The sequence below is a fragment of the Musa acuminata genome, chromosome BXJ3-7 (assembly GCF_036884655.1).
Source record: "Musa acuminata AAA Group cultivar baxijiao chromosome BXJ3-7, Cavendish_Baxijiao_AAA, whole genome shotgun sequence".
Classification (NCBI taxonomy): domain Eukaryota; kingdom Viridiplantae; phylum Streptophyta; class Magnoliopsida; order Zingiberales; family Musaceae; genus Musa; species Musa acuminata.
The window spans coordinates 40,337,527-40,365,351 of NC_088355.1; the positions used below are offsets into that span (position 1 = coordinate 40,337,527).

The window sequence follows — 27,825 nt, forward strand, 5'->3', positions numbered from 1 at the left end:
ACCACGGTGTGGGTCGCGCACGGGACGCTACGGTGTGCCGTCCCACCCTGGTCGCGTTCTTTCCATCCGCACCGTTGATTCTTCCCCTTCACTCCGATCGTGCGGTGCATATGAGTTCATTCTTTGGACCTTTCGGTTCTTCAGATTGACTCAGGGTCGGACCGCACCCGAATTGGTCGGACACGGCAAGGAAAACGGTGGAACTGACCGTGATGTGTGATTCGCGAAAAGTTTGGGAATCGGGTTGATTACGTCCATTCACCAAAAATTAGTAGTTCCCTATAAAGTTAATGCAAAAGGTTAAAACGAGATTTAAGTAAATTGTAAACCTATAAAGAGGGGGGGAAAAATCCAAAACATAAATTAAAATGAAAGGAAATAAGTCACATCATATGGTGACTCTTTAAGTCCTTGTGATGTTACAATCTCCATTTGTGGCATGATCGTACCATACGATTTATGCTTCTCCATTCATCACAGCATGTTTGTGCAGATTTAGCATTTCCGATTTCATGCCAACACAACAGTGACTTTTCCTTCCACCAGACTCGGTATTCACGGGCTCTTCCAGAGTTGAAGTTCAATGATTCATGTAATGTAGAATGTTGTCAGGAGAAAGCTTGCTGGTTCAGCGGCAGCCTCAGCAACAAGCTGCATTTTGGAACTCCGTGCTTCCAATCTGTGCAACGCAAAAGAAGCATTCCCTTTCCTGTAGTGTGTACATTTCGCTTCACCAACAGATCTTCTTTCTGTTTGTTACATTGTCAGAATCCTATCACAGGCTGCAGCGATGCAAATGCTAGACATTTTACTGTGCTTTCAGATTCAAAAGTCGGAACATCACACAGTTTCTTAATCCATCTAATGATGGTCTTTCTTACATGATATCTGTCGAATTGAAAAATTATCATCCTGTGAGGTGATGATTTACATCAACTGATTCACTTAGCCACTGTCATGAGCAGAGAATAACAGCCAAAGGCAGGACTATCATCCTTACAAAATTGCTTTGCGGAGATCATTATCACTTACATGTATTCAGATGATTCAAGTTGACCGGAAAACCATCACCTTGACCAAAAAATATATTAGATGAGGAAATTCCTAAATGCGGAAATCACTCTAGGTGACAGCAATAGCACAAACGCAAAGATTGACCCGAAAAACAAGTTGATGGCATATTGAACAAGATCTGTCTCGGTCTCGGGCTCTGACGATGTTCTCTTTGCATTTGATACAGATGCAGATGGGAGGGCTTCTATAACGGCATCTGCAAGATCTGAGATGAAGGAAGAAGTGCAACCCAGAGCTGGTACCCTGCCCCAGTTCTCAATGCCCGACTGCAGAGCCAGGTGCTTGTACTCCATATCAATCTCTTCCAGAGTTTCAATATGTTCGCTCACAAAGCTGGAAGATGATGGCACAGGAAAAATCCAAATTGTGGTCAGTGAAAAACACAAAAATCAAGTGCATGCCAGTTAAACATCCTTCACCAATATAGACATAAAATCATGTACGACAACTTAGCACATGAATTCCTCCTGGCAACCCAAGTATAGATGGGATAGAATAGGCTTGATCTCCAAAGATGGCAATGGAGAACTAGTTTGAGCAAGAGCATGGACCCTCAAGCTTTGCTTCTTGTTGAGGCAGGAGTTTATGATGATTTAAAAAGGTCATCCAGGAAAATGAAGCAACTGCTCAACAATTCCTTAATCAATATAGACATAAAATCATGAACCAAAAGAAGCTTCTTGTTTATTCTAGCAAGATAAACAATATAAGTTGTTTTAGCATATGAAAGTGTCCCAAATTATTTAATATATAAATATTCAACATATTCTTAAGTGTATAATTTAGCATGTGTACCATGGGGCAGGTCATAAAAGCCAAAGTTTGCCACCAGAAACGTACCATTATGCAATGCTGTAATAATGGGCTGTTACTAGGAATCCACTAACAACATGAATTGTTGCTAAAACACTGATTGAATTCAGCTCAATCTGAAAAGGATTTGCAGGCTGATGGTCAACAAATTGACAAGTTACCTTACAGGGACTGCGAGAAGGCTCTTTACACCTTTCTGACCAAGCTCGACAATCACTTCATCAGTATAAGGCTTTAACCACTGAACAGGCCCAACTCGGCTCTGCAAGGAGTTCAAGAAAATAATAAACTCTTCTGGAAACTACAGGATCAAGCAATGCAAGTCAATGAAACAGAAGGATTTATATAAAGAACATGGAGATTTTAGTAAAAGATGCACAATAAATTTGGAGCATTTGTAAAACCCTGTACCTGATAAGCAAGAGTGTGCTGGTTAACAATTCCTCTATATTTCAACTCAGCCATGATCAAGGAGATACACTCCTCCATCTGATCTTTGTATGGATCTCCTGCATCCTGAACATAGCTAAGTGGAACTCCATGTGCGCTAAAGAATATCATAACCTACCATCATAAGCAAAGGGAAACAGAAGATTTAAATGAGAACATGAGACATGTCCAACACAAAAGTATCAAGAAAAATAGCTTAGCTTCTCTGGTAACTAAACCAATTATAATGAATATGGAGTAAAGGAACATCAATTACTGCAGTGCACTAATCCTTCAAGCAAAAAAACTGTATCTTCTAAAATCCATTTAGGTATAGCTTAAATTTTAGCCATCTTGTCACAAACTTTGTGAACTAGTAATTAGCTTGACTTATTTTTCCAACTATCCCCGAATGAATATGTAGGTTATCGTATCCATTGTAAAAATCATTTGACGGCAACAGCAGTCCCTAATTCTAATATGACCTTTATGCCTAGTTTTGGATCCACAAATTGTGTTTCTTATCCGAGTGTCTCATCAAGTTAACTTTGTCTCATCATGCCAAAGGCTTGCCAAAAGCATGTTTGGTGGACTTTATTATCAATGCCAACTAGAAGAAATAAGAAATGGAAAAAGAGAAGGGCACAGACACCACCAGGGCACCTATGCCATCATCCTTAGTTGTCACTTACAACCCCCAACCCCCGCCCAAAAAAAAAAAAGGGTTTGTTGGTTTAACAAGCAAATTCCATTGCTCTACATCTCGACTCCATTAGTTATGCAGCTTAGCAAGATGCAACCATACAAATTCTAAGCAAACTGGAACAAAGATGCGGTGGTAGACATGACACATGACACTACAAGGGAAATCACCATACCATGTGGAATAATTAACAGTAGAGAAAAGCACTTTAACATAAATCATACAATTAATAGTCAATAGAAATTACCTCCTCAGGCTTAGAAAAACTTAGTAGCTCATTTTCTATCAAATCAGCCATTGATTTGATGTAACCTTCACGTTGATACCATGACTCGATAATAGAAATTGGCAAGCTTGCAAAATAAGCATCTTCCCTGCAATGTGATTAATATCCAGTAAGCTTTATTCAAAAATAATTAATCGCAAATTAGTTGAGAATTCAGAGGTTTCATAGAAAAGAAAGAGAAATCACTAACTACCTGATAATACTCTGTAGAACACGGATACTAGAACCACTAGTGGATATAGAGAATTGAGGATAAAGTGGCAGCACAACAAGCTTTGTTATTTTATCCTTCTTTATCTGTAATTATATGGATAAGTAGTCAGTGTAGCCACGTAAGTCAAGAGTACACAAACTAAACAAGCACATTTCAAGCAAGTAGCACTCCACATTCTCCAAATAGCATTTCTGTTCTTCTAATTGTACAAAAAAATATATGCAGATTGAGGACAAATCAAGCTGTTATTATTTCTAGTATAGTAGTCTGCATAATGTTATAATTTATTTGCTGTTAATATTTATAGTATAGTAATTTGCAGACTGTTATAGTTCATTTGTCTCTAAGTCACTGAAGCTCTGCAAAGTGTGAAATGTGACAAAAAAAATGGAGAAACAAGAAGCGGTTTGGGTTGACTATAAAAATTACAAGGATGCATAGCTGCAGGTTTGAACAACTACTGCATCAAAGAAAGCAACTACAAAATAATAAGAGGTACAGCAGACAACTACAGATTGAAGGCATGTTATATTAAGCACTGAGCAATTTGTTGCCGGGTAGCATTAAAGTGTAATTACAAACCTGATGAAGAGCCTCCTCAGTGAAAGGGTGCCAGTACCGCATACCAACATATACATTGGCATGCAAATCCTTGTCTTTGAGGGCCAGTTTCAGTGCTTGTGCCTGAAATTTTTTTTCATTGAGTCAGCTTGTCAGCAGCAGCTTTTTTCTAAATGAAACATGAGAAGGAAAGACATAAGACAGTTTGTTATTCCCATTCAATAAAACCCCACTAAAATTGTAACTCGGATATATTGAGTAAATCACTATGCCATGGTGATGGTGAAGAAATATATCCCAGGAAAAGAAAAAGGAACACTACTAAATCAAATTACAAACCTGTTCATCAGTTATCCTCCGTAATGGTGATCCACCACCAATTGCAGCATAACCCTCCTTACTTTTTGGAGCTCTGACAACTGATATTAACTTGGCCAGTGGTCGCTGGAGAAACCGGAATAGTCTAGGAAGCCGTATTATGTCCTATTATGAAGGAGGAAAAGATATCTTAAGTAAAACAACTGAAAACTAAAAAAGAACTGCGATTAAGAATATATATGTTTAGTGCACCATAAAGAAAATATTCATAAAAATTATCCCAAGCATCGAATAAATTGGGAATGACATGTATATACACATCATATGTATATATACATTAGTAGTATCACATGTGTAATTTGATAATTGGATCATTTGAGATTATTTTTGTGTCAGTGCACCAACTAATGGATGTTGCCAGCATTCCCTGCAATGAAAAAATTGTCACTTATATGTCAAGTAAGAAGACAGTGAATCTTGGCACCACACTGAGGTTGCTATTACAAGAAGCTGGTCAAGATTTTCAAGTGTTGCTGCTTTTTCAACATTCACACACGTTATGGAACAAGGCAAACTAAATGGATTAAAAAAATCTTCATATACAAGTGCGAATTGGCAAATCAATAGTTTATTTTCTCACATTCATGCTTCATCGAAAAGCTTAAATAGAATATATCGATCTGATTGTTGCAATAAACTAGTTAAGAAAGGAACCAAAAGAACATGTAAACGGGTGGAACAAGACAAGCATTTCTGTTCATTGCTCATATATCAAAATATGACGAACTTACTGGATCAGCAAATAAATTGAACAGGAATGGTTGAACATCGTTCAGGGTCTCTGGACCTCCAAGGTTCAACAGGAGTATGCCAACCCTTTCACGTGCATGACTTGAAGAAATGCTGAGAAAACTTGCATCATGCGTGCATGCCTCTGCAGAACAATTAAGCCTCCCAAGATTATGCTTTTTGACTGGCATATGTATAGATTTGGCAAAATTCCCCTTGCTAACATCAGATGTAGGATTAGAAAGCACCGATAAACTCAGTGATTCATCAGTTCCTTGAAGGCCATTATGCGAGGAATGGGAGGAGCATTTGACATAGCATACCGAGGTACCTCCCTTGTGCCTTGATCTGAAATAGAATTGGCTTTGAGCTCTACCATATGCAAGAATGCATCGAGATATGTAATTGATGAACATGTGATCCGTCAACTTCAGTTACAAATTGATCGATTACAGATCTAAAACAAAAACTTCATTTTGACGTTGGGTTCATCCTCAGATCATCTGTCAAATAACAAAAGAAAATGGAAAAACAACACTCACGAATACAGAGAGCCGATACTTCTCCGACTCCTAAAATCAAGGAGTTTGGTCTGAGAAACAGCAGAATTCGCAGCTTCCATGCTCTCAGAAAAGCAATCCGGTGTTCCGATCCTAGAGGAGTAATTTTGAGAACAAAATTAGAATCCAAAAGCATGTATGGTCGACCATATCAGAAGACAGGCAAGTAAACTTATGGCAGGTTCTCATCAAAAAATCACATCTAAGATGAACAGATCAAGATCATGTCTAATCGTCAAGCGTGGAATCGACTCGCAGAGTCTTGTCTCCCGTCAAGGCATTCCTCAGCAGATTGTAAAACATATATTCATTAACTTGTATTACAAACAAATAGAGTCCGACACATGATACATGTCAATTTTATGGCTACAACACAATGGTTAGTCGCCAAGACTGGTTTATGTATCGTAAATCGGACTGTTGCACACCCACCCTAAACAAAGGGATCGAACAAGAACGAGCTCAAGGCAAAAGACACCAAAAGTCGATGCGGCTCAAGAAGAAACGGAGATCGAAGAAGACGCACCTTGTAGTCAGAGCCAATGGTTCAAGATCTCCAAGAATCACGGAATAGAAGAGTTGGATCGACTCTTCTTGTGGGGTTAGGGCTGATCGTCGAAGAAGATGGAAAAGGAATGGGGAGGAGAAGGAGGCGGCGATGGGGGCAGCGAGACGAGAAAGGAAAGTAAACGGCAGAAGCGCCGTTGGGTGCCTACTTCCTTCCGGTCAAATTTGGCGGACGAAGACTCGCTCCCTCTCGCGTCCTGGTGCTGCCCACCTAACGACGACCCAAACCCAAAGAACGGGCACGCGGAAGAAAAAGCATCTCTTCATCTACCCCCTTTCGATTACCCGCGTCCCCAAGCTTCACTGAAGTAGAGTGGGGCCCAAGAGAAAGCTTCTGTGGAAGCCGCCGATCCTCCGATCACGACGCAGGTCATTGTTGTTCGAGGACTCATCGACGTATTCGTGGTGTGATGGAACCTCCGGTTCGTTCCTCGGTTGCTGATGAGTATTTGCATCAAAACAGCGAACAGCGTAGCGAGGATTTTAAACCGGAGGGCTCTGTGGGCGCCACGTATCTCAACGTGTCCCGGGAACCATCCAAACACGCCGTCATCGCCTAACCCCTCTCGACGGACGACCAATGAAACGAGTACACCTTTCCCCTACTTGCGTGCGTGAGTTAGAATTGTACGATCCATGTGGGTCCCACTTTACGGCTTAGTCCACCGGCCAATAGCAACGTAGGTGGGGGACACGAGTACGACAAATAAATTAGGTAACCGATTCTTCACCCGCATACACGTATACATAAATAAATATCCACTACGCCGTAGATTAGCCGTCCAAGTGTCCAATGGAGAGCTTTCGATCCAGTCGTATATTTGGTCCGTTATATATGTATATTTATTTTTTATTATGTTGTAATACGATATGAATATATAATATATTATATTAGACTTCGAACACGATGAGATCTAAAGAATAACATCATTGAGAATTTTAGAATAGACATATTTTTTTATCTCATGAATCTCTATCAATCTTTATTCTACGAAGAAAATATAATAATCATCCTAAGCATTAATTCCTCTTTTTCTTTAATGAATATGTCGTCCCCTATTCGACCAAGAGCCTTGAATTTTTTTTGTTTATTTAAGATATTTTATGAAAGAAAATTTTTCTATAATTAAATCTTAAGCAATATATTAATTCAAAAAATATGATTGATCTAATCCTTTTATTGTATCTCGTTGGAGATTGACTCTTTATATACTCAGTTTTCACTCTTCCACTCAAAATAATACCCTTTAACATTTCTTATTACATTTATTTACTTTGCATTTGCTTGACTATATATTATTAAATTATTTATTAAATTAATCAAAGATTAATGGTTGAGAGGTGCATCCTAGCTTGTATCTCATGTATTTTCTAAATTCTTTGGCTTCTTCACCTATCATTAACATGACACACCTACAGTCTTATATTGCTAATAATAAGAGAGGTGTATGTGGTAATATTCAATAATTCGGATAGTCATTTAAGGCCAGATAATATGTTCAATATTTTAACAAAATTATTTATTATAAAATAATTATTCACTATATATCAATAGATATATAAATTACATATAAAAAGTTATAATACCCTCGTCGAACTCCCGTAAATGTAGTACATTATATGTGTTAATATAAAATTTTCATTTAAACTTAGAGTGCAGGAATGACTTTGTTAGATGAAAGCATGGCTCTATTATTGCAATAGTTGAATGGAGTCCATTTTTTATTATCAACATCAATCTGGATCTAAGTTGGTTACATAATACACATTTCAATCATATATTAGTCTTACAGGATTTTTTAGAGTCAACCCTTGTATCTCGAAAGCATAGGAGTATCTTAAGCGGCTTCGAAGAAGTTTCGAGATGAGGGTTTAGCTTCTGAAGTATCGCCTGTACTAAGATCGATGTCGAGAGAAGTTTTTTGACCTGATCTATTCGACGTTCAAGTTAGTCCGAGGTCTTTTTAAGGTATAAGTTTTTCTTAAAAAGAGAATCTTTTAGCACAATACCAAAAATTAGCTTTTATACTTTGTCTACGAAGGGAACAACCCACAATTGTCCTAACGTCCCCCTTTGACGTTTTGTCTACATTAGCGATAAGGGGAGACAGGCCCGAACGATTTCCCTTAAATTATTGTCTAGAAGGCAAACCAGTAGAGGGTGACTAGACCATTCTCTTTCCACACTAGTCTCCATATAGCGATAAATATATTAAACTATTGTGTGAATATATATATATATATATATATATATATATATATATATATATATAGTACATGAGTAAATTTGAATTTTAGATTAAACATGTTGAAATAAATTATTTCTATAAGAGTTTTTATACATGTATATTATTTTTCTAGTAACTTTATTATTCTAGTTAAGTGTCAAATAAATAAGTAGGCTAAGAATACCTAAATTATTTATCATTGGATGTTTCAAAATTTTATCATATAATTATTTTGATTGGTTTGCATTAGAATAATAAAAATTACTGATAGTAGGATGGGAACTGATATTCCCTTAATAATTAACTTAAGCAGTATGTAGATTTGATCGATGATTGTAATTCTACTTTAGGTGAAGTGAATGTGCCTTCACGCCTTACTCTCTACCTAGCAAAACAAAATGAGGTTAATGTAAACTATGAGAAGGCTTTACTCGTTCTTATTTGGTTATATCTCGAAAATATATTCGTGATCAACCAATCAATTCAAGAAATATGATAGTTATCTTCATATATGCTTTATTGAGATCAGTATAATCAATACATATTCTTTAATTTTTATTAATTTTTTTAACTAATACAATATTAGCAAGCCACTAGGGATACTACACTTCGGTAATAAACCTTGCCCCTAACAGCTTGTCCACTTCATCACTAATCGTCTACTAGCATTTAAGATTGAACTTACGAGGCTTTTGCCTCTCGGGTCAAACCTTAGGGGAGATGTTCAAGTGATGCTGGATCACGTTGGGGTTTATTCTTGGCATATCTCTCGGTGTTCCTGTGAACACCTTAACGTTTTTCCTAAGAAAGTCGATGAGTTACACTCACTTCTCCTAGAGAAGTGTCACCTTGTTCTTGACGACTTGACTAAGATGAGCCTTGTCTAGATGTTCCTCGATCAATGACTCCATTAGCTCCGGACGTGGGAGGGACTTTGCAAAATCCTAAGGGTCCAATAGTAAACTCTTAGGGTGAGCCTTTTTTTATTGGGAGACTATCGTTAGATAGCACTAGCTAGACTCATTCACATTACTCCTTAGCTCACCGTTGTTGGTTTTTATTAGAAATTTCATTATTGTGTGATAGGTAGACATCATAACTCTCAGTCTTTTAAGTGTGGGTCAATCTATAATTACATTGTACGTTGAAAGGATATCAACAATTATGAATTTGGTCATCACCATTTTAGAATAGGGTTTTCACTAAACGTGATGTGCAAGCTCATGGTCCCAAGAGGGGAGATGGAGTTGCCCGCGAATCCCATTAGTGAAGAAATCATAAGGATGAGTTCATTAACTAAAAGCTTGAGTTTTTTAAAAGCATCAAAGTAGAGGATGTTAGCGGAGCCACTTGTGTCGATCATGACCCTTTTTCCTTAGGCATTAATCATTCTTACGGAGACCACCAAGGCGTCATCATAGTTTGGGTCAAAGTACTCCATATTTTCCTCCTTTAGGGTTATTTCTAACTTATCTTCTGACCTCGGGCACTTCTCGATAGTGGCTTAGGCGTACGTTTTGCAACTTAAGGAGCTATCTTCTACTGAAATAGGTCTATCAATATTGACGTTAATTTATCTCTCTATTGGATCCTAAGGTTAGGGTGAAGGTTTCCGAGGTCTTCGAACAAATCTCTCGAGGTTCCTTGACAAAATGAGCTCCTTGATTTGTTTATTTAAATCATGACAATCTTCTGTGTCATGGTCATAGTAACGGTGGAAGCGGTAGTACTTGGATCTGTCTCTCGTTTCCAACAGTGTCTTCATCAGTTGAGAGTCATTCAAAAATCTTTTTTCCTTTATATGTAAGAATACCTTAATTCTCCTCATGTTAAGAGGTGTCAACTCAGACCTCGAGCAAGACAGCTCAAAACGATCTTATTTTCTTCATCGAGTTGACCTCGTGGTTGGAGCTAATAGTGGTCGCTCACGTCACGGCCTCTTGCGCGTCTCCTCATGCTTAATTGAGATCATCACCTCCGCAGTTATATATTGGTTGGCATTTTGAAAGACCTCGAGCATGGTAATCGATGGCTTCACTAATGACCAGAAAAGGCAACAGGGCCTGAATCATGAGTGATGAATAAACTTCTTGCATATCTTGGATTTTGAACGACCAAATTGGAGAGTATCTCTTCCTCCCTTTGCCTATGTTTGAGCACTATTATCACCGAGGGCCTCAGACATAATATTTCTGAGGAAGAAGAGTTTGAACTCCTTTACGAGTTGAGTGAAGGAGTTGACAGAGAGTGGCTTTAAGCAAGTGTACCACTCCCACACTTGGCCTCTTGGTATTGTTGGCAGTGCAGAACACCTTAGTGCGTCTGAGATACTATAGAGAGACATTTGGGTCGATCTTATTTTCTTCACTGAGGTGACCTCGAGGTTGGAGCTAATGTTGGTCACTCATGCCATGACCTCTTGTATGTCTTTTCACGCTTACTTGAGACTATCATCTCTGCAATTATATATTAGTTGGCCGTCTAAAGGACTTCAGACATGGTCACCGGTGGCCCTTCGACTAATAACTAAAAAAGTTGAGAGGTCTTGAACTTTATCATAAAGGCTTGAATCATAAGTGACGAATGAGTTTCTTACTTAGGATTTTGCTAATGAATCGAGTAATGAAGTTGGAGAGTGTCTCTTCCTCCCTTTGCCTGTGTTTGAGCAACATTGCCATCAAGGGCCTTGGGCATATATTCCCAAGGAATGAGAGTTTGAACTCCTTTACAAACTAAGCGAAGTAGCTAATTGAGAGTGGATTCAAGCGAGTGTACCACTCCTGTGCCAAGCCTCTCAGCGTTGTTGGGAATGCGTAGCACATCAAAGCATCTAAGGTGCCATAAAGAGACATTTAGGTCAATCTTATTTTCTTCACCGAGGTGACCTCAAGGTTGAAGCTAATTGTGGTCACTTATGCCATGACATCTTATTGTATCATCACACTTATTTAAGACCATTACCTCTGTGGCTATATATTGATTTGCCCTCTAGAGGACCTTGCACATGGTCACTGGTGACCTCTCTACTAATTACTAGAAAAGGGTGAGAGGGCCCGAGCCCCATCTTGAAGGCTTGAATCATGAGTGACAAATGAGTTTTTTGCATGCCTTAGATTTCACTAGTAAATCGAGTGACAAAGTTGGAGAGTGTCTCTTTCTCGCTTTGCTTGTGTCTGAGCAATATTGTCGTCGAGGGTCTCATGCACATATTCCCGAGGAAATAGAGTTTGAACTCCTTTACAAGTTGAGTGAAAGAGTCGACTGATAGTGGCTTCAAGTGAGTATACCACTCCTATGCTAGGCCTCTCAATGTTGTTGGGAATGTGTGGCATATCAGAGCATTTGAGATGTCACAAAGAGACACTTGAGTTAGTCTTATTTTCTTCACTGAGGTGACCTCGAGGCTGGAGCTAATAGTGATTGCTTATGCCACAACATCTTAAGCATCTCCTCATGCTCACTTGAGGCCTTTGTGACTATATATTAGTTGGCCCTTTGGAGAACTTTAGGTATAGTCACCAATGACCTCTCCACTAATGATTAGAAAAAGGTGAGAGGGCTTGAGCCTCATCATGCATGACGAATGAGTCTCTTGCATGCCTTAAATTTCGCTAATGAATCGAGTGACGAAGTTGGAGAGTATCTCTTCCTCCCTTTATGTGTGTTTAAGCAATATTGTCATTGAAGGCTCGGGCATATATTCCTGAGGAAGAAGAGTTTAAACTCTTCTGTGAGCTAAGCGAAGGAGCCAATCGAGAGTAGCTTCAAGCTAGTGTACCACTCTAACGTTGGGCCTCTCAGCATTGTTGGAAATGCATAACAAATCAAAGCATTTGAGGTGTTGTAGAGAAACATTTGGGCATAAAAGGCAGTAGTGCATTCAACAAGGTCAGTACTATCATCAAAAGCTTCCAGTGATATGAGGTGGAAGTTGGTCAGGATTGGTTTCTCTTGGATATTCTGGGTGAATAGGGATTAACTCGAGATGAGATCAACCAGATTCTCTCCGCTGGACTGTTGAAACTCCTATCACAACTCATTTAAGCATTGATCCTTTTTGTTGATATTGGATCCTCAAATAGTCATCCATTGAATCCACTTATTGGATCGTAGATTCGGACGAAGCATAGTGGTGGTGTGGTAGTGTACTAAACTCCACGATTGGAGAGTAGGGTGCTCCTTTAGCTGGCAATTCTATAGAACTTAGGTAATCTTAAGATGTTGGCATTATGCTGATGGGGGGATCTCGATGGGTGCCAGTGCTCGTGGTGGTTGTGGTGTTGACCATAGTTGAGACGGTGGCACCACTTGTTGGGCTAATCAAGACAAGTGTGAAGCGATGGCTTACATCATCCTTATGAGTGTCTGCATCTGATGGGTGAAGTTCATAAACACCTCGATGGGGATGAGCAGGTGGCTCAAATTTATTTCCGGGGGTGAGAGGCCTAGGTCATTGAACATACACTAATACCTCACATATGTCTATGCATAAGTGGACACATCCACATGTGGGAAGGATAGTAGTTGTCACCACTGAGTAAAAGTATTATAGGTTGGAGGCGAGGCCTCATTGCCGGAGCATTCGTTGAGTGGATTGACGGGTGAACGTTCCTACGACATCAGAATTTCCTTCCAGTGCTAGAATAGTAGAGGATTTCGTAGTCAATGTTTAAGTCAAACTGAAGTTGTCCAAACCCGAAGATACAAGAGTGTCCTAAGTGGCTCAAGGAGGCTTCGATACGGGGGTCGAGCTTCCGAAGTGCTACTTACACTAAGATTGATGTTGAGAGAAGTTCTCAACCTAGATCCTTCAATATTCATGTTAGTTCAAGATCTTTTTTGGGGTATGAGTTTTTTTTTTTTTTTTTTTTTAAAGAATCCCTTGATACGACGTTGGGAGTTAGCTTTTATACTTATTTTTAGGCGGATAGCTCGTAACTGTCCCAATGTCCCCCTTTGATGTTTTGTTTACATGGGCGACAAGGGAGAGACAAGCCCGAACAACCTACTTGGACTATTGTCCACGGGGGCGGATAGGTGGAGAGTGATTGAGATATTCTCTTTTCATGCCACCCTTCACGTGGTGATAGGTGTCAGATGATAATTGTCCATCAATATATTTCCTATCAATTATCAAAAAATAATAATAATTCAAACTATTAATCTAAGGTTAAAAAAATCAAATATTCAATTACTAGGCTATTGTGTGAATATATATATATATATATATATATATATATATATATATATATATTAGCTCTCTAGTAACTATATTGTTCTAGTTAAGTGTAAATAAATAAGTAGCCTAAGAATACCTAAATTATTTATCGTAGGATGTTTCAAAATCTCATAATATAACTATTTTCATTAGTTTGCATTTTGCATTAGATTAATAAAAAAATACTTATAGTAGGATGGGAATAGATATCTAATTAACTTATGAGCAGTACGCGGATTCGACCGATCTATTTTCCAACCAACATTGGCTGCAATTCTACATTAGGCGAAGCGATCCGTCCGGGTTAGAAGTTCCGATCAAATTCGAATGTGACTCGTTCGTCAGGACAATTATTCGGGTCACAAAAAATAATGAAGCTAACGAAGCTGTGAAACATATCCCAACATGGCCAGCAATACAGTGGCTGACTCGTTATTTATTACGAGACCGGCTCTGCAACTTTGACTCGTGGATGAACTGACTGGACTCTGCGTTCGTCAGCTGCCACCAAACATCTCCACATCGACAGTACGCGGTCATCATGCCACGTGACGTTCTCGTGTCCGTTCGATGGCCCCTTTGTTCGACTCATGGACGGCAGATGAGCCGACCGCTTCGTACGTAGTAGTATGCGGGTTATTAGCACGTAAAGTCGAAGCGTTCCAAGCACTCCCGGTGAGGTGACGCGAGTAACGGATGCCATGACTAACTCCCTCGGCAGTGCCTGGCGGATTAAAAGTTTTGTGAAAAAGGGATAAACAGATGGGTTTTTCTTTTCTTTCTGTTTTCTTGGTTTGTTAGAGCGCGCTCGAGCATTGTGTTGTCTTAAAACCCAAGGCGATCGAAGCAAGGAGTATCGATCGAGCCCTAGATCTCATCCTATTCTTTCGTTGTCGTTCTCCTCCTCCCTCGTGATGCGGCCTTCGGTCTAGGGTTTGATGCCGCCCTCGCCTCGGGAGTGCTTTGGATGGACGAACCCTCTCCTTTCTCCTCCTGCTCCCTGTTGATCGCCGCCGGAGCCACCGCCCTGTGCTGCATCTACGCCCTCTGGGCCCTCCGATCGAACGCCGAAGGGGTCTTCCGGAGGCCCAGGAGGAAGAAGCTCTGCGGCTGCTCTTGTTCCTGCGGGGTTGCCGGGAGTACTGGTGGTGGGGATTGCGACGCCCGCAGCGGCGACGGGGATATGGCGGTGAGGGATAACAAGGTCGGCACGGCGGAGCGGCAGGCCGGCGGGTCGATGATGGAGCAGCTGGTGCCGGAGATCACCACACACGCGCTCAGTTACCTCGACTATACCAGCCTTTGCCGCCTCTCGATGACTAACTCTGCGATGAGGAGGGCTGCAAATGACGATGGCGCGTGGAAAGCACTCTACCACAAGGTATCCCCTCCCGCCACCTCTTTCTTCATATGGACAGTTGCTCCGATTGACGCTGTTTCCTACATGCGAGGGTTACTGCAAGTGTCAGGAGTTGTTTGATATTGTTGTAGTCGTGCAATCTCAGTCACCTGATGTTAATTTCTGGTAGCATTGCTCCTCTACGATTGTCCCTTTCCCAGGAGATTCTAAATTTATAGAAACCTCTATTTGTGAAATCTGAACACGACTTTACACATCAAATCGAAGCACAGATGTGGTTTCATGAAAATACATGTACAATGATGATCGGTCGAATTGTCATTTCTATCGCTAGTGAGGCACCAACTCAGGGAAAATTCTTGATTCTTGAATAAGTTTGATTCAGAAGCGGGAGATTAATGATCAGTTGAGAATTTAGGGGAACCATTTTTTGGTTCTTTCTTAATAAGTTGAAACAAAAAAATAAGATATATCTTTTTCTTGTGGCATGACAAACTTTAGTTGATCAAGGATTGCTCTATGATAATTATCGTGGAGACAGATATACCTGCATCACATCCATGACGACCCTAGTTTTGTATGGAATCTAATTAGTGCAACATTGGCGATAGTAAGCAGAGCAATGTTTGTATATCTTCACTGTGAATTATATGTGATAGACTTAAAACTAGTTCACAGGAGATGATCTCTTCGTTGTTACTGACCAACTTTTTAAGTGCTAATGATATAGATTTGTTAGTAGTATTGCTTTTGTTCTTTTAGCATGTTCAGATGCCGGAATGCCTATTTGATTAATGTTATTCTCTTGAATACTTCTCAATTAAATTCAGGTGCTAGACTGTTTTTAGGACACAAATTTGATGTGAAAAGTTGAGGATTAAGGAGAAGGAAGGGGAGAAAGTGATTCTGTAAAAGAGGAGCATAGGTGCTTGCTGCAAAAATAATATGCTCTTCTCCGAAGAAAACAGACCATCCAGCCTGACTGAATTGCATTCAACTAAAAAGGGTGTGAACCTGGCGCACAAGGTTCCTATCAATGTGGGATTTGGGGGTGATCAACGTGCGTGGTCTTCCCTCTATAAATGAAGAGATTATTTCTGATTCGGACCCTAGTTATCTAGGTTGTAAAATATCAATTACCATTGTACTAAGGTCCACCCTCAAAAGGGGAACAATAATGTATAGAAATTTATGTTATGTCATTGTTTTAAATTGGAATAACTAAATTCATGAACCCTGACACATCTCTATAAATGAAGAGTTTATTTTTGATTCGGACCCTAGTTATATAGGTTGTAAAATATCAATTACCATTGTACTAAGGTCCGCCCTCAAAAGGGAAACAATAATGTATAGAAATTTATGGTATGTCATTGTTTTAAATTGGAATAACTAAATTCATGAACCCTGACACATAATTCCAACTGCTAGGCACATTCGTAGTGAGCCATGCTGTTATTGTGTTAAGATATATTTCATTAAATCATTGACTAATCATAAAGGAATTCTCAAAAAACAAATGTCATTAATAATTTATTCATTTTTAATGGTCCAAAATCATAGAAGGAATAGATCTTATGAACACAGTTAAACTTTATGTTTTTATTATGAAGAACAACTTCAACTTCTATAGATTTGTAGTTCCCTTCTAAACCATGGATAATTTTTTTAAACTGATTTAATCTTTAAAATTAACCTAAAAATTCCATTCATCAAGGTATCTGTCAGCAAATGTGTTCAAAGAACTTTTTCCATGCAGCAAGTCCAAGAACGACCAAACTTCTAAGTTAGAGTTCAAACCAGTTGAACCAACAACAACAAAATTTTCAAGAATCCAACTATATGCTTGACAAATTGAAATTATCCTATATAGGCAACAGTACTTGACTCACATTGCTACGAGGGTGCTAGGGATGAGAAGGAGCTTGAGAGTTTTCCTATTCGATATGTAACAATACTTTCAAGATTTGAGGCTTGATTATAAAGAAACCAAAGTTTCAATAGTAATCGTGTATCTGAATGGGGATACAAAATTTTAGTGGCGAACACGTTGGGAAGAGATCCAACAAGCTCTGTGTTGAGTGGACACATAGGAGGACTTGAAGTGAGAGTTTAAAACACAATTCTTACCCGAGAACATTGAGTTTGTCACAAGAATGATGCTGAGACTACTTCGCCAAAGCACTTCCATTTGGGTCTACGTAAAGCAGTTATCAGCACTGATGCTAGACATACAAGACATGTTTGAGAAGGATAAGCTAGTTAGCCTCCTCAATGGCTTAAAGTCATGGGCACAATAGGAACTGCATTGAAGGATTGCTAACGATTTGGTCGAGGCAATTGCAGTTGTAGAAAGGCTCATCGACTTTGTTTCTTCGAATGACTCAGGGAAGAAGAAACGATCTTTGGGAAATCACTCATCTAAGTATCCCCGAGGGAAGGAATCTGCAATCGAGCAAAAGAAAAAAGAGTTCCTACAAAGGATCGAGTTCAAAATGTAAGGTCCCAAAAACTGGCGGATGTCTTTTGTGCAGAGGATCGCACATAGTGAAGAAGTGCCCACAAAAGCAAGCACTCAATGCGTTGACAATATCAATTCATCCCGCCAGATTGGATAAGAGCAAGGTCGTTGTCCTTAGTTCGAGTTGTTCGGGATTCAACAGCAACGATGAGGAGTCGTAAGGACCTTGGATGAGAGCAATATGTTTGTTGAACGTGTTGCAGGGTCAAGTGGGGGGGGGGGGGGGGGGGGGGGGTGAACATGAAGATGAAGCAATAAAAAGCAGGGAGCCGATGTACGTGGATATCAAGCTAAATAACCAAACAACTCGTATGATAGTGGACACGGGTGCTGTCCACAATTTCATTACCAACCGAGAAGCAAGGCGACTCGGGTTGAACCTAGAGAAGATCCAAGTCGGATGATGTCTGTGAACTCAGAGGCTAAGCAAATCTCTCGGTTGGCAAAGGGGGGTCTCTATCAAAATCGACACGTGGAGCAGAAGCACAAACATGATGGCGGTGCCTCGGATTAAGCATCGACTATCGCGCCCTAAACAAGGTGACGGTGAAGAACAAGTATCCCATTCTGCTTATAATAGACTTGTTCGACCTATTGGGTAAGGAAAAGTATTTCTCCAAACTTGACCTTTGGTTAGGGTACTGGCAGGCGCGCATAGTTGAAGGCAACAAAGTGAAGACTACCTGTGTGATTAGGTATAGAGCGTTTGAGTTCTTGGTGATACCTTTCAGCTTAACCAATGCTCCGGCCACATAAGCACTCTCATGAATCAATTGTTCAAAGAGTATCTGGACAAGTTTGTGGTCATTTACTTAGATGATATCATTGTCTATAGCCAATGCTCCGGCCACACAAACACTCTCGAACAATTTTCAAGATTCTCAAGGAGAACACATTATTCATGAAAAGGGAGAAGTGTTATTTTGTCCAGACGTCCAGATGAAGATTTTATTTTTAGGGCATCGAATCAGCGGAGGATCCATTTGGATGGATAAAATGAAGGTGCAGGTTGTGGCGGAGTGGCGAACACCAAAGAAGGTATCAGAGCTGAGATCCTTCCTTGGTTTCGTCAACTATTATCGACGCTTCATAGCTGGGTACTCGAAGTGTGCAACTCCACTAACAGAGTTGCTGGAGGAGCAGCCTTGGTGATGGTTAGACAAATGGGAAGTGACATTCTAAGACCTAAACGTTGTTATGTTAAAAGAATTAGTACTCAAATTGCCAGACTATAAGAAGCTTTTCGAAGTTCATACGGATGCTTCGGACTTTGCTATTATGGGAACACTTATGCAGGAGGGTCACTCGATGGCCAATGAGAGCAGCAAGCTCAACGAGATTGAGCGATGGTATCCAGTGCACAAGGAGATGACAACGATAATTTACTATCTACTAGTATGGTGGCACTACCTTCTCGGAATGCGATTTGTGCTAAGGACGGATAATATCCCACTGGGTTACTTCTATACTAAAAAAATTGCTCTCCCTAAAGTAAGCACAATGATAGGACTTCTTGACTGAGTTTGATATGACAATAGAGTATAAGTCCGGAAGAGCAAATGTCGTGGTCGATGCATTAAGAAAGTGAGGTTGGTGAATGCCATACAACTGGAAGGTGGAGGCCAAGCAAGTCAACTGCACTCCAACTTCCTTTTGATAATTAAGGATGAATTGTACAGTAATCCCCAAGCAGTAACCCTGATGCAACTGGTCAAAAAAGGTAAGCAACGATGATTTTGGGTCCAAGAAGGACTCGTTTACACCAAAGGGAATAGAGTTAATGTTCCTCGAGTGGACAATTTGATGTGTGAACTTTTGAGAGAGTATCACAATTCCCTTTGGGCAGGACATTCGGGTATTTATTGAACATTGGCTCTCGTAGAGAGGGTCTTCTATTGGCTGAAGATAGGGATTGATATAAAGGAATATATTTGGATGTGCCTTACTTGCCAACAAGATAAGGTAGAGTAATGGAAGCCGATGAGACTTTTGTAGTTGTTGCTTGTACTAGAAAGGCCATGAGAGAACATTTCTTTGAACTCTATATCAAGCTTACCGGTGGTAGGGGGACTTGGATCGATATTCGTGGTGGTTGATCTTTTTTTAAAGTATGCAACATTCATTGTTGCACCCCTACACTGCTCCACAGAGGAGGCAACCAGGTTGATATATGGTTAAGTATATGAGAGTTTCGCACAATATTATCAGCGATCGAGATGTGCGATTCTTGGGGCGGTTCTGGATTGAACTATTCAAAATTTTAAGATATAAGTTATACTTCTCCACAAGTCTCCACCCCTAGACGAATGGCCAAACGAAAAGAATAAATTCACTCCTTGAGTAATATCTTTGGCAATACGTGAGTAATAATTAACGGGATTAGGTGAAGTTGGACATAGTCCAATTCTCCTATAATTTGCAATGGAGCTCTGCATCTAACAAGAGCTCATTCAAGATCAATATTGGATAGCAGTCGTCAACTCCTCACACTTTGGCGATTGGTTATACTGGGAGAAGCCCATTAGCATATCACTTTGCAAAGGAATGACATTGAAACATAGATATTTCCTGAGCTTACTTGGAGAAGGCAGCCAAAATAATGAAGAAGTGGGTAGATTTGGAAGGCGACAACAAGAGTTTAAAGTCGACGATTTGGCGTTGGAGAAGCTCCAACTAGCATCACTTTAGTTCTTTAGGCATAAAGTGCACAAGGGACTGATGCACAAGTATGAAGGGCCCTTCCCAATTATCAACAGGGTATGTAATGTTTCCTACAAGCTACAGTTGCCAGTGTGGCTTAAAATTCACAATGTCTTCCACGTGAGCAACTTGAAAGCCTACCACTCAGATCCGTAAAATGCTTTCTGAAGTGCTCTAACTCGACTATCCCCTACCATAGCCTCCAACGAAAAGCGAGTTGAAGTCATTTTAGCGGATCACAAGACATAGCTACACAACGGAGCAGAGCAGATCGAGTACTTGCTGAAGTGGCGAAATCTTCCCCAAATAGAAACCAATTGACAGCTGAAGACGCTTTGCGACATGAAGAAGCAGTCATCAAAGCTCACTTGCAAGTGTCGACGAGGGCATCGACTGTTTAATTAGGGGAGAATGTCATGGATGGTTGTTGCGCATCCGCAACACCTTTGTCTACGGACCGTTCATTGTTTTTGTTTTCTTGTAAATATGTTTGATAGCATGTTTTGTCTTGTTTTTGTTTAAAAACTATGAGCAGGAACAGTTTGCAAGACTGCTGAGCAATCGCTCACCAGAATGGGCAAAATTATTATAGAATGACCCTATTTTTGCGTTTCATGGCTTGTTTTTTACAAGCTGCATTGCAATGTGAAATGTTAGCCATCTCAACACCCTAGAACCACCCGCGTAGAATAGGGTTGAATGGGGTTTTGGGGTAGTGTTCGGTGTTCATTGGATTCACAATTTTGCACGTAAAGCCTACGGGAACTGGCTAACGTGCTTGGCACCCAATAAGTAGTTGTTTGGGACTTGCTATTATTCGTTTGCCTTCTAATGTACTTGTTTTCTCCTCTCTCTTTTCTCTCTTGCATGCCAAGTGTTTGTTGAATTGCTTATAAAACTGTCATCTTTGCAAAATGTCGGGACTTGTCCGTCGCTCGTTTTCGGAACTAATCAATTTATTCTTTTATAGGTCATTGGGGATCTAAACAATGTTGCAACTAGGTTGATCCTTTGCGGACGGATAATACAAGAGTGCCTCACGACTTAGGCAATTCTAGCTAAGTCTATGCAAGTTTGTCGGTAACGATCGAAATTTGATCGTTATCTATTGGTACAGGTCGGTAACGGTTGGATTTTGATTGTTTTGACTGGCACGAACCTTGTACCAGGCGACACGGGGGCATTTAGCATATACCACCCGGTATAGGGTGGTCCGCATACTAGTCCCTTATCGGATCGGTGTGCATCGCCCGTACTGGGCGGTATACCACAGCATGACAAACCTCCTATTGGTGATATATTACAAGAAAGAAAAATAGAGAAGAATAATGAATATTTTTTCACTATAGAAGTACAAATTCAAAAGCAAACCCATTAAGGAGACTGTGTTGTTGGCCTAAGGACATATGTAGTAAAAGAGAACCTGTAATAACTGCTTTGTTTTTTTCCCATTGGTGGTAACTATTTTGGGGAGTGGTTAATCTGCACAGACAGGTGACATCAATCTGATACACAGACAATTCTGATTTTTGTAAATGATTGTATCAGTGGTTGGGAGACAGCAAGTTGGTCTTTAAAATCCCATTATGGCTACATTTAGAAGTGTTTAAAAATATGGGTTGTTGTTTTTAAACATAGCTTATGAGGATTATTTTCAAGGTGATTTCATGAGATGAGAAGTTGTACTTGGGCCATCGGAACCTATTTGCTTGATGTTGGATGTCACATGTTATCTTGATGCTGACGCTTGGAGCAATGCTGATTACACAAAATCACTTTTAATGATCATGCATTTTTACTTGTGATTAGGTTGAAATGGATATTTTCTAATCTGTTTCCATTATCTAACTGGGGCATGATATGGTTATAAAATGTATATATCTCACATGTGTATACCCTGTTCTGGGTTTTGCTATTCTAAACTCCCAAAGGATTATGGACATGGATTGACTTGTGTCATTTTCTGGATGTCAAAATATCCAGATTTTCAAATAACAGGAAATTATTGAAAGTACTAATACAGTGAGGCAATTGACAAATTCTTTTAGGCACATACCTTGATTTCTCCTAGGTCCGCTGTTTTCTTTGACCTTCATTGAGGAGCCCTCCTCTCCAAGAAATGTTATTGTTAATACTAAGTTAGTTCCTAAAATTTAAGCTTGCATGCTTTTCATCATAGTGTGTCTGTAAGGTACATCTTGTTAAAGCCTTTTTAACATATGTTTTAGTTGCTTGCATCTGAACATAACTGTTCATCTTATATTTTCTTTCTTTTTTCTGTATGTTATCCTATTCATATCTGTATTATGTACATCAAATATGGTTATATATTGTTTCGGTTCCTTTTCTGTATCTCAACAATTTCATGCCAATAATTTCTTCCATAAATGTTCCTTCGCCATACTCGTTGCACCTCGATTCACGTTTGGATGGAATTTCTAGGAGTAGTCAATTGTGTCGGTTTAAATTGGTTGGACTGTATAAACTATAGTGGCCTATGCTTTGTTTAGCATTTGGATGCTGTTAGTGTCTACAATTTGCTCTCTATACTAATAATGTTTTTTCTTGCGTAGGACTTCACAGTGGAACAGGACACTGTTAACCCAAGCAACGGATGGAAAGCTTACTATGCTGCCACCAAAGCCATTGTCAATGTCAATGCAGAATTCTATAATATAATCAGAGAAAGGTCACTTCCAGCAATGAGTAGATTTTGGCTTAATGCTGACTATGTAAAATGTATACATGCATCTGGGGAGTTATTCACAGGGTATGCCATTAACCTTAATTTTGTTAAATTTGTTATTCTGGAAAAACTCATGGCTAAATCAGAATATGACACACTTGTCACTTTCTTGAATTTTTTTTTCCTCTGGCAACTTTGATTATGTTTTCTTCTTTTCTGTTGAAGATGCTATAGTGATCTTTTATATGTAACTGAATTTTCCATCTTTTTGTTCCAAAATAATAGCCACATTGCTGCTTAGCCTGCTTTGCAACCTGTGTTACCAAGGTTTAGGTCAGAGAGCAGCCTTTCTGTTTGCATGGGTAAAGCGGCATACATTAATTCTCCCCAAATCTTGTATTGATGGGAGCCTCGTGCATTAATGCTTGTTTCAAGTTAAACTTAATACTCAGCTTGATCGCAGTATGCTTGAGTCTTGTATCTTTAATTCTGCTTACTGGGGGCTTTTGTGATCTGACCACAGTAGCAGTTGTGCTGGGTATTCCTAAGATTTGCTACAGATAATGCACAACCATGTTTAACATCATCTAGACTCTTACATATAGGTGATTTATATGGCCTTGTTTCCTAATGATTCATAAGTGAAGATATTATTTTGCATTTTTTTGAAATTTAGCATCCACATATATAATTTAAAGCTAAGTGATGCTGCCTTTTCATGCATCTGGTCCTTCTTAGGATATCTTGGTTATAGATTCTTGTGGTGGGAATGTCTAGGACAAGTATCTGTTAAAAAGTTATTGTTTCCTAATTTTAGGTGACATTCATTCCTTTCGTGGTAGAAGAAATATTCTTGATGACATTGAATGATGGCCCTGCCCAACATCTGAGACTGAGTTTTAGACATATAGTGGACTATAATTGAAAGTTTGGAGTGTCATCACATTGTACCACTTTTGCTTAAACCCCCTTGTACCCACTCTGACATGCAATGTACTATCGGCCTGCATCTTTCAAAAAATGGATACATTTTTTCATGCATAACTACCTTGATATTTGTGATGGTTCTAATGTTTTACTCACTCAATGATGGCTTTTTGTCTTTTTTGTTCTAATCGAAATTTTGCAGTGTTAAAGAATGTTGTTAATTGCATACCTTAATGTGGCCATTAGTATATTGGTAAAGGTTGTGGAACTTGTCTATTTTTTGGATTTTCCATTAATGGTGATACACTGAGATTTTGATGAATTTAGTTGTGAATACCAGCATGACAGAGATCTTGCTTATTAGATTGTAGCAACTAAAGATACTTGGTTGAAGGGCGGAGGCCCTTGTAGGACTGACATTATTAATGTTGTGCATCTTTACTTTTTAATTTGTGGTTCTCAGTAGTTCTGATTGTTGGTTGTACTCTTTCTACTTCAAATTATACCTGAATATTCATACTTTGTTGCTAATTCAAAATAGTGAAAAATTTTAGTTCAAGTTATCTTTCTTGTAAAATCTTAGGTAGGATCTCTTCTGTATGTTTTTATTTTCACATTAACTAGCACTTATCATCTTATTTATTATCAAGTACCATTCAATTCCTTTTTTATTTTAGCATTTAATTTTTAAGGATATTTTTGTTAGTGTTGTCTAAATCTGTTCAGGCTATGTGCCTTTGAAGGGTTCTATAATTTTGTTTAAACACCATCAATTTTTTTATATTCTAGCAATAAGTTGATGAGGTCCCCTTAAATAACTTTGAGCACTTCTGTTTTGTTGGGTCTTTAATTATATGTAATTTGGTTGTTCTATAAAGGAAAAAAAATAATAGTTAGACTTTCTCATCAAGCTAAAAAATATAATCTTGAATATCTTCTAATTATATCCTATATGAGGTCAACTACAGAGCTTCTTTGGATAATACAATAGTCTATCTATTGTGTTCATTAGGAATTTGAATGTGGGGTTGTTAAGAAAAAACATATAAAAAAGTTTTATATTGTCGAGATGAGAATGTTAATATGGATGTGTAGACTTACTAGGAAAGATAGAAAAAGAAATATTTTTATTTGTGAACAACTAAATATCGCTTCGATAGAGGATAAAATGAGAGAAAATTACTTAAGATAGTTTGGATATGTGTTGTGGAGATCTTCGGATGCAATAATTAGAAGAGACGAAATAATTAATGTTACTGGGACGAGAAGATGTAAAGGAAGACCTAAAAAGACCTTAATAGAAATTATATATAAAGATTTAAATACTTTGAACTTAACTAGATATATGATTTTTTACCGGTCTTAATAACGATAAAAGACCCATGTAGTTGATCCTAAATAGTTGGGCTATGTGCCCTTTAAACATTGTTGGATGATATTTTATGTCTTTAGTTCAGGCATATATGGCTAGTGCTAAACCTAAACCAATTTTTTTCTGTATGTCTAGACATCTATTAGAAATAAAGATTGCTCCACAACTTCCTTGGAAGGTTAAAAACAAGGGTGTCATGTAATCTGGCTGTGCTCATGTGTGTATGTGATGGGCAATGTGATAGGCTAGGCTAATAAACAGAGTTGATCATCACTGGTTATCAGTGTTTATAAAAAAAGAATTTATAGTTCATATATCTTCCTGAAGACAGGCAAGTTGAAATTTAGCAAACAGTTATGGCTTTGTTTTTCTGTGAATCTATAATGGGTTTGTATTGTTTCCTTTTTAATCATATTACTAGCAAAAAGTACTATCCCACCTAAAGTACTATCATTTGGTCTGCATTTTCCTTGATTATGAATAATTTTTTGTCTGGCATAATTTCCTCAATGCATGAGCTCTTTCTTGGAGGTATTTGGGACTGTAACTGCTTTCCCACCTAAAATTACCTTAACACAAGATCCTTGGACTTAATGGTTTTGTTTCCTGGTCATTTTCTGATGAGCTGCTCAACTGCTTGTGTTTGTGAAGTAGGTGCCTGAATAATCGCTGTAACTGCATTTATGACAAAAGACATGGGTATCTGAACTGGGGAAAAAATGCACTACTAGAAAGTGCAAGCAGATAAACCCATTTACATCATTCAACATTTGAAACTAGTTTATTTCAAATAAAATATATTTGTTTCTCCTTGTTTACAACTGGTGGCTTAACGATTTTTGTGCTCACGCTTGCTTCATTACAGGTACAGTGCAGTGATTGACAGCTGGGCATTGTTATTCAACTGGGGCCAAGGTGGCGGCCAAGGGATTGATTTCCAGATACGGGATGTACGAGCTCGTATTCTTGGTGACGTGGCTTGGGTTACCATGAATGCTTATGTTGACATCGACTCGGGGCCATTCCATGTGACTAATATCTACGAGCTTCATGATGGGAGATGGCACATGGTTCACCACCATAGCTCAGTGATGCTACATTGAAGTGGATGAGAAATGCAGTGGTTGTCGAATGCCTGATTGTGCTGAAAGCTTATCTCTCTTTCAATTTTCCCTCTTAGTTCTATTGTCATGTTTCTTTTCTCCATTTTACCACCAAAAGGTATACTTGATGATATCTTCACTCTAGAATGTCAACATATGCTTCTATAGCATTCTCGGTTGCGATAGTAAATTCTTTCCTCTCCATTAGGTCCAGTTGTATCTTTATAATCAAATTTTGATTGTCCAAATGTCCACCCTCCATCGGGAATTGTACAGATATGAATGTGGTTACAAAGAAAAAATGGAAACTGAGCATGCTGGTGGCTGTTAACATGATGAGAGTTTTATGCATTGTCTCATTGGTCTAAAGATAGGTCGTAGAGCTGGCTGTCATCGATGTTCGTGATCCTCACTGGTTCATGTCATGTCAATGTGTTTGGTTTGATCACTTGGAAAGAAAGCTCATGCTCTCTCTGCCATAGATGTGTGGGTGATTGATGGCGGCCAAGGTAAAAGGCCCGTGGTTGGTCTGATCATACTAACTAGTGTGATCATGTTTGGCTAATATGATGTTTGGCTTAATATGATGTTTGGCTAACTTCCTTTCATGAGCTTGAAGTTGGTGTGTTGTAATGACGTACGTATGTCAGCCATCGTACTTCATCCGTAATTTGATAGTGATCTTTCGCTGGTGTTGCTACCGCAAGATATGATTTGGCGTGATAGCAAAAGAAGAGTGCAGGTGTCCTGTCGCTACACGCCTAGTTTGCTGTCTTCTAATTGTTTTGTCGAGGAGCTCAGTGGCTGTTGTATATTTTCATATGGGATAATAGAATCCCCCATCTATAGTCTTATCACGCGGCAGGGGATTAGCATCAGAAATTGGGTCCCAGCATCTGTGCAAGTTGGTGATTCACGTATCTCCTCGTTGTATGTGGGTCCCTTTCCCAGGCTGCCTGTCTCCTGGTCTTCTCGTCAGGCTTCCACGCTCCATTCATTTTATCACAGGCATCATATCATGATCGACGAACGGCTATGGTTTACGTAACGATGAACGCCACGAAAGGAACCGCGGACGCGGCACGTCTGCTCGTGGAACTTCCCATTCGTGTCTTATGTCGGGTTGCAGCACATCATGCGTCGCCCGCGCGTCGCACTCCTTCCATCGCATGCGGCGCCCACGCGGCAAGACGTGAAGCAGGGTTTTTGAAGTGTGGGCCCGTACAGTAGAAGGCCTTAGCGCATGGGGGGGACCACCTATCCTGTGCAGAGTGGCAACGTGTTCCCTGCCTGGGGCAAGACAGGTGAACTATATGTGTGTGTTGTGTGTGAAAGGATCGCAAGGATCCAGAATCGGCATCTGCAATGTTCTTCTACTCATCCAGTAACCTATCTA

General features: G+C 39.4%; 2 protein-coding genes across 2 annotated transcripts; one reads left to right on the forward strand and one right to left on the reverse strand.

Moving 5' to 3' along the window:
- Nucleotides 1–797: 797 nt before the first annotated feature.
- On the reverse strand, nt 798–6,536 carry LOC135642356 (ferrochelatase-1, chloroplastic-like). Its single transcript, XM_065158455.1, has 10 exons — nt 6,274–6,536; nt 5,730–5,840; nt 5,190–5,535; nt 4,420–4,563; nt 4,102–4,203; nt 3,499–3,602; nt 3,267–3,393; nt 2,299–2,451; nt 2,049–2,149; nt 798–1,407 (listed from the first exon to the last, which is right to left on the reverse strand). Exons 2-10 carry the CDS (start codon nt 5,807–5,809, stop codon nt 1,089–1,091), a joined length of 1,476 nt encoding a protein of 491 aa, XP_065014527.1. The 5' UTR covers nt 5,810–5,840; nt 6,274–6,536; the 3' UTR covers nt 798–1,088.
- A 7,953-nt stretch (nt 6,537–14,489) lies between these two features.
- Nucleotides 14,490–26,765, forward strand: LOC103992717 (F-box protein SKIP8). The gene is made up of 3 exons (XM_009412529.3): nt 14,490–15,141; nt 22,915–23,111; nt 26,192–26,765. Exons 1-3 carry the CDS (start codon nt 14,728–14,730, stop codon nt 26,427–26,429), a joined length of 849 nt encoding a protein of 282 aa, XP_009410804.2. The 5' UTR covers nt 14,490–14,727; the 3' UTR covers nt 26,430–26,765.
- The last annotated feature ends 1,060 nt before the right edge of the window (nt 26,766–27,825 follow it).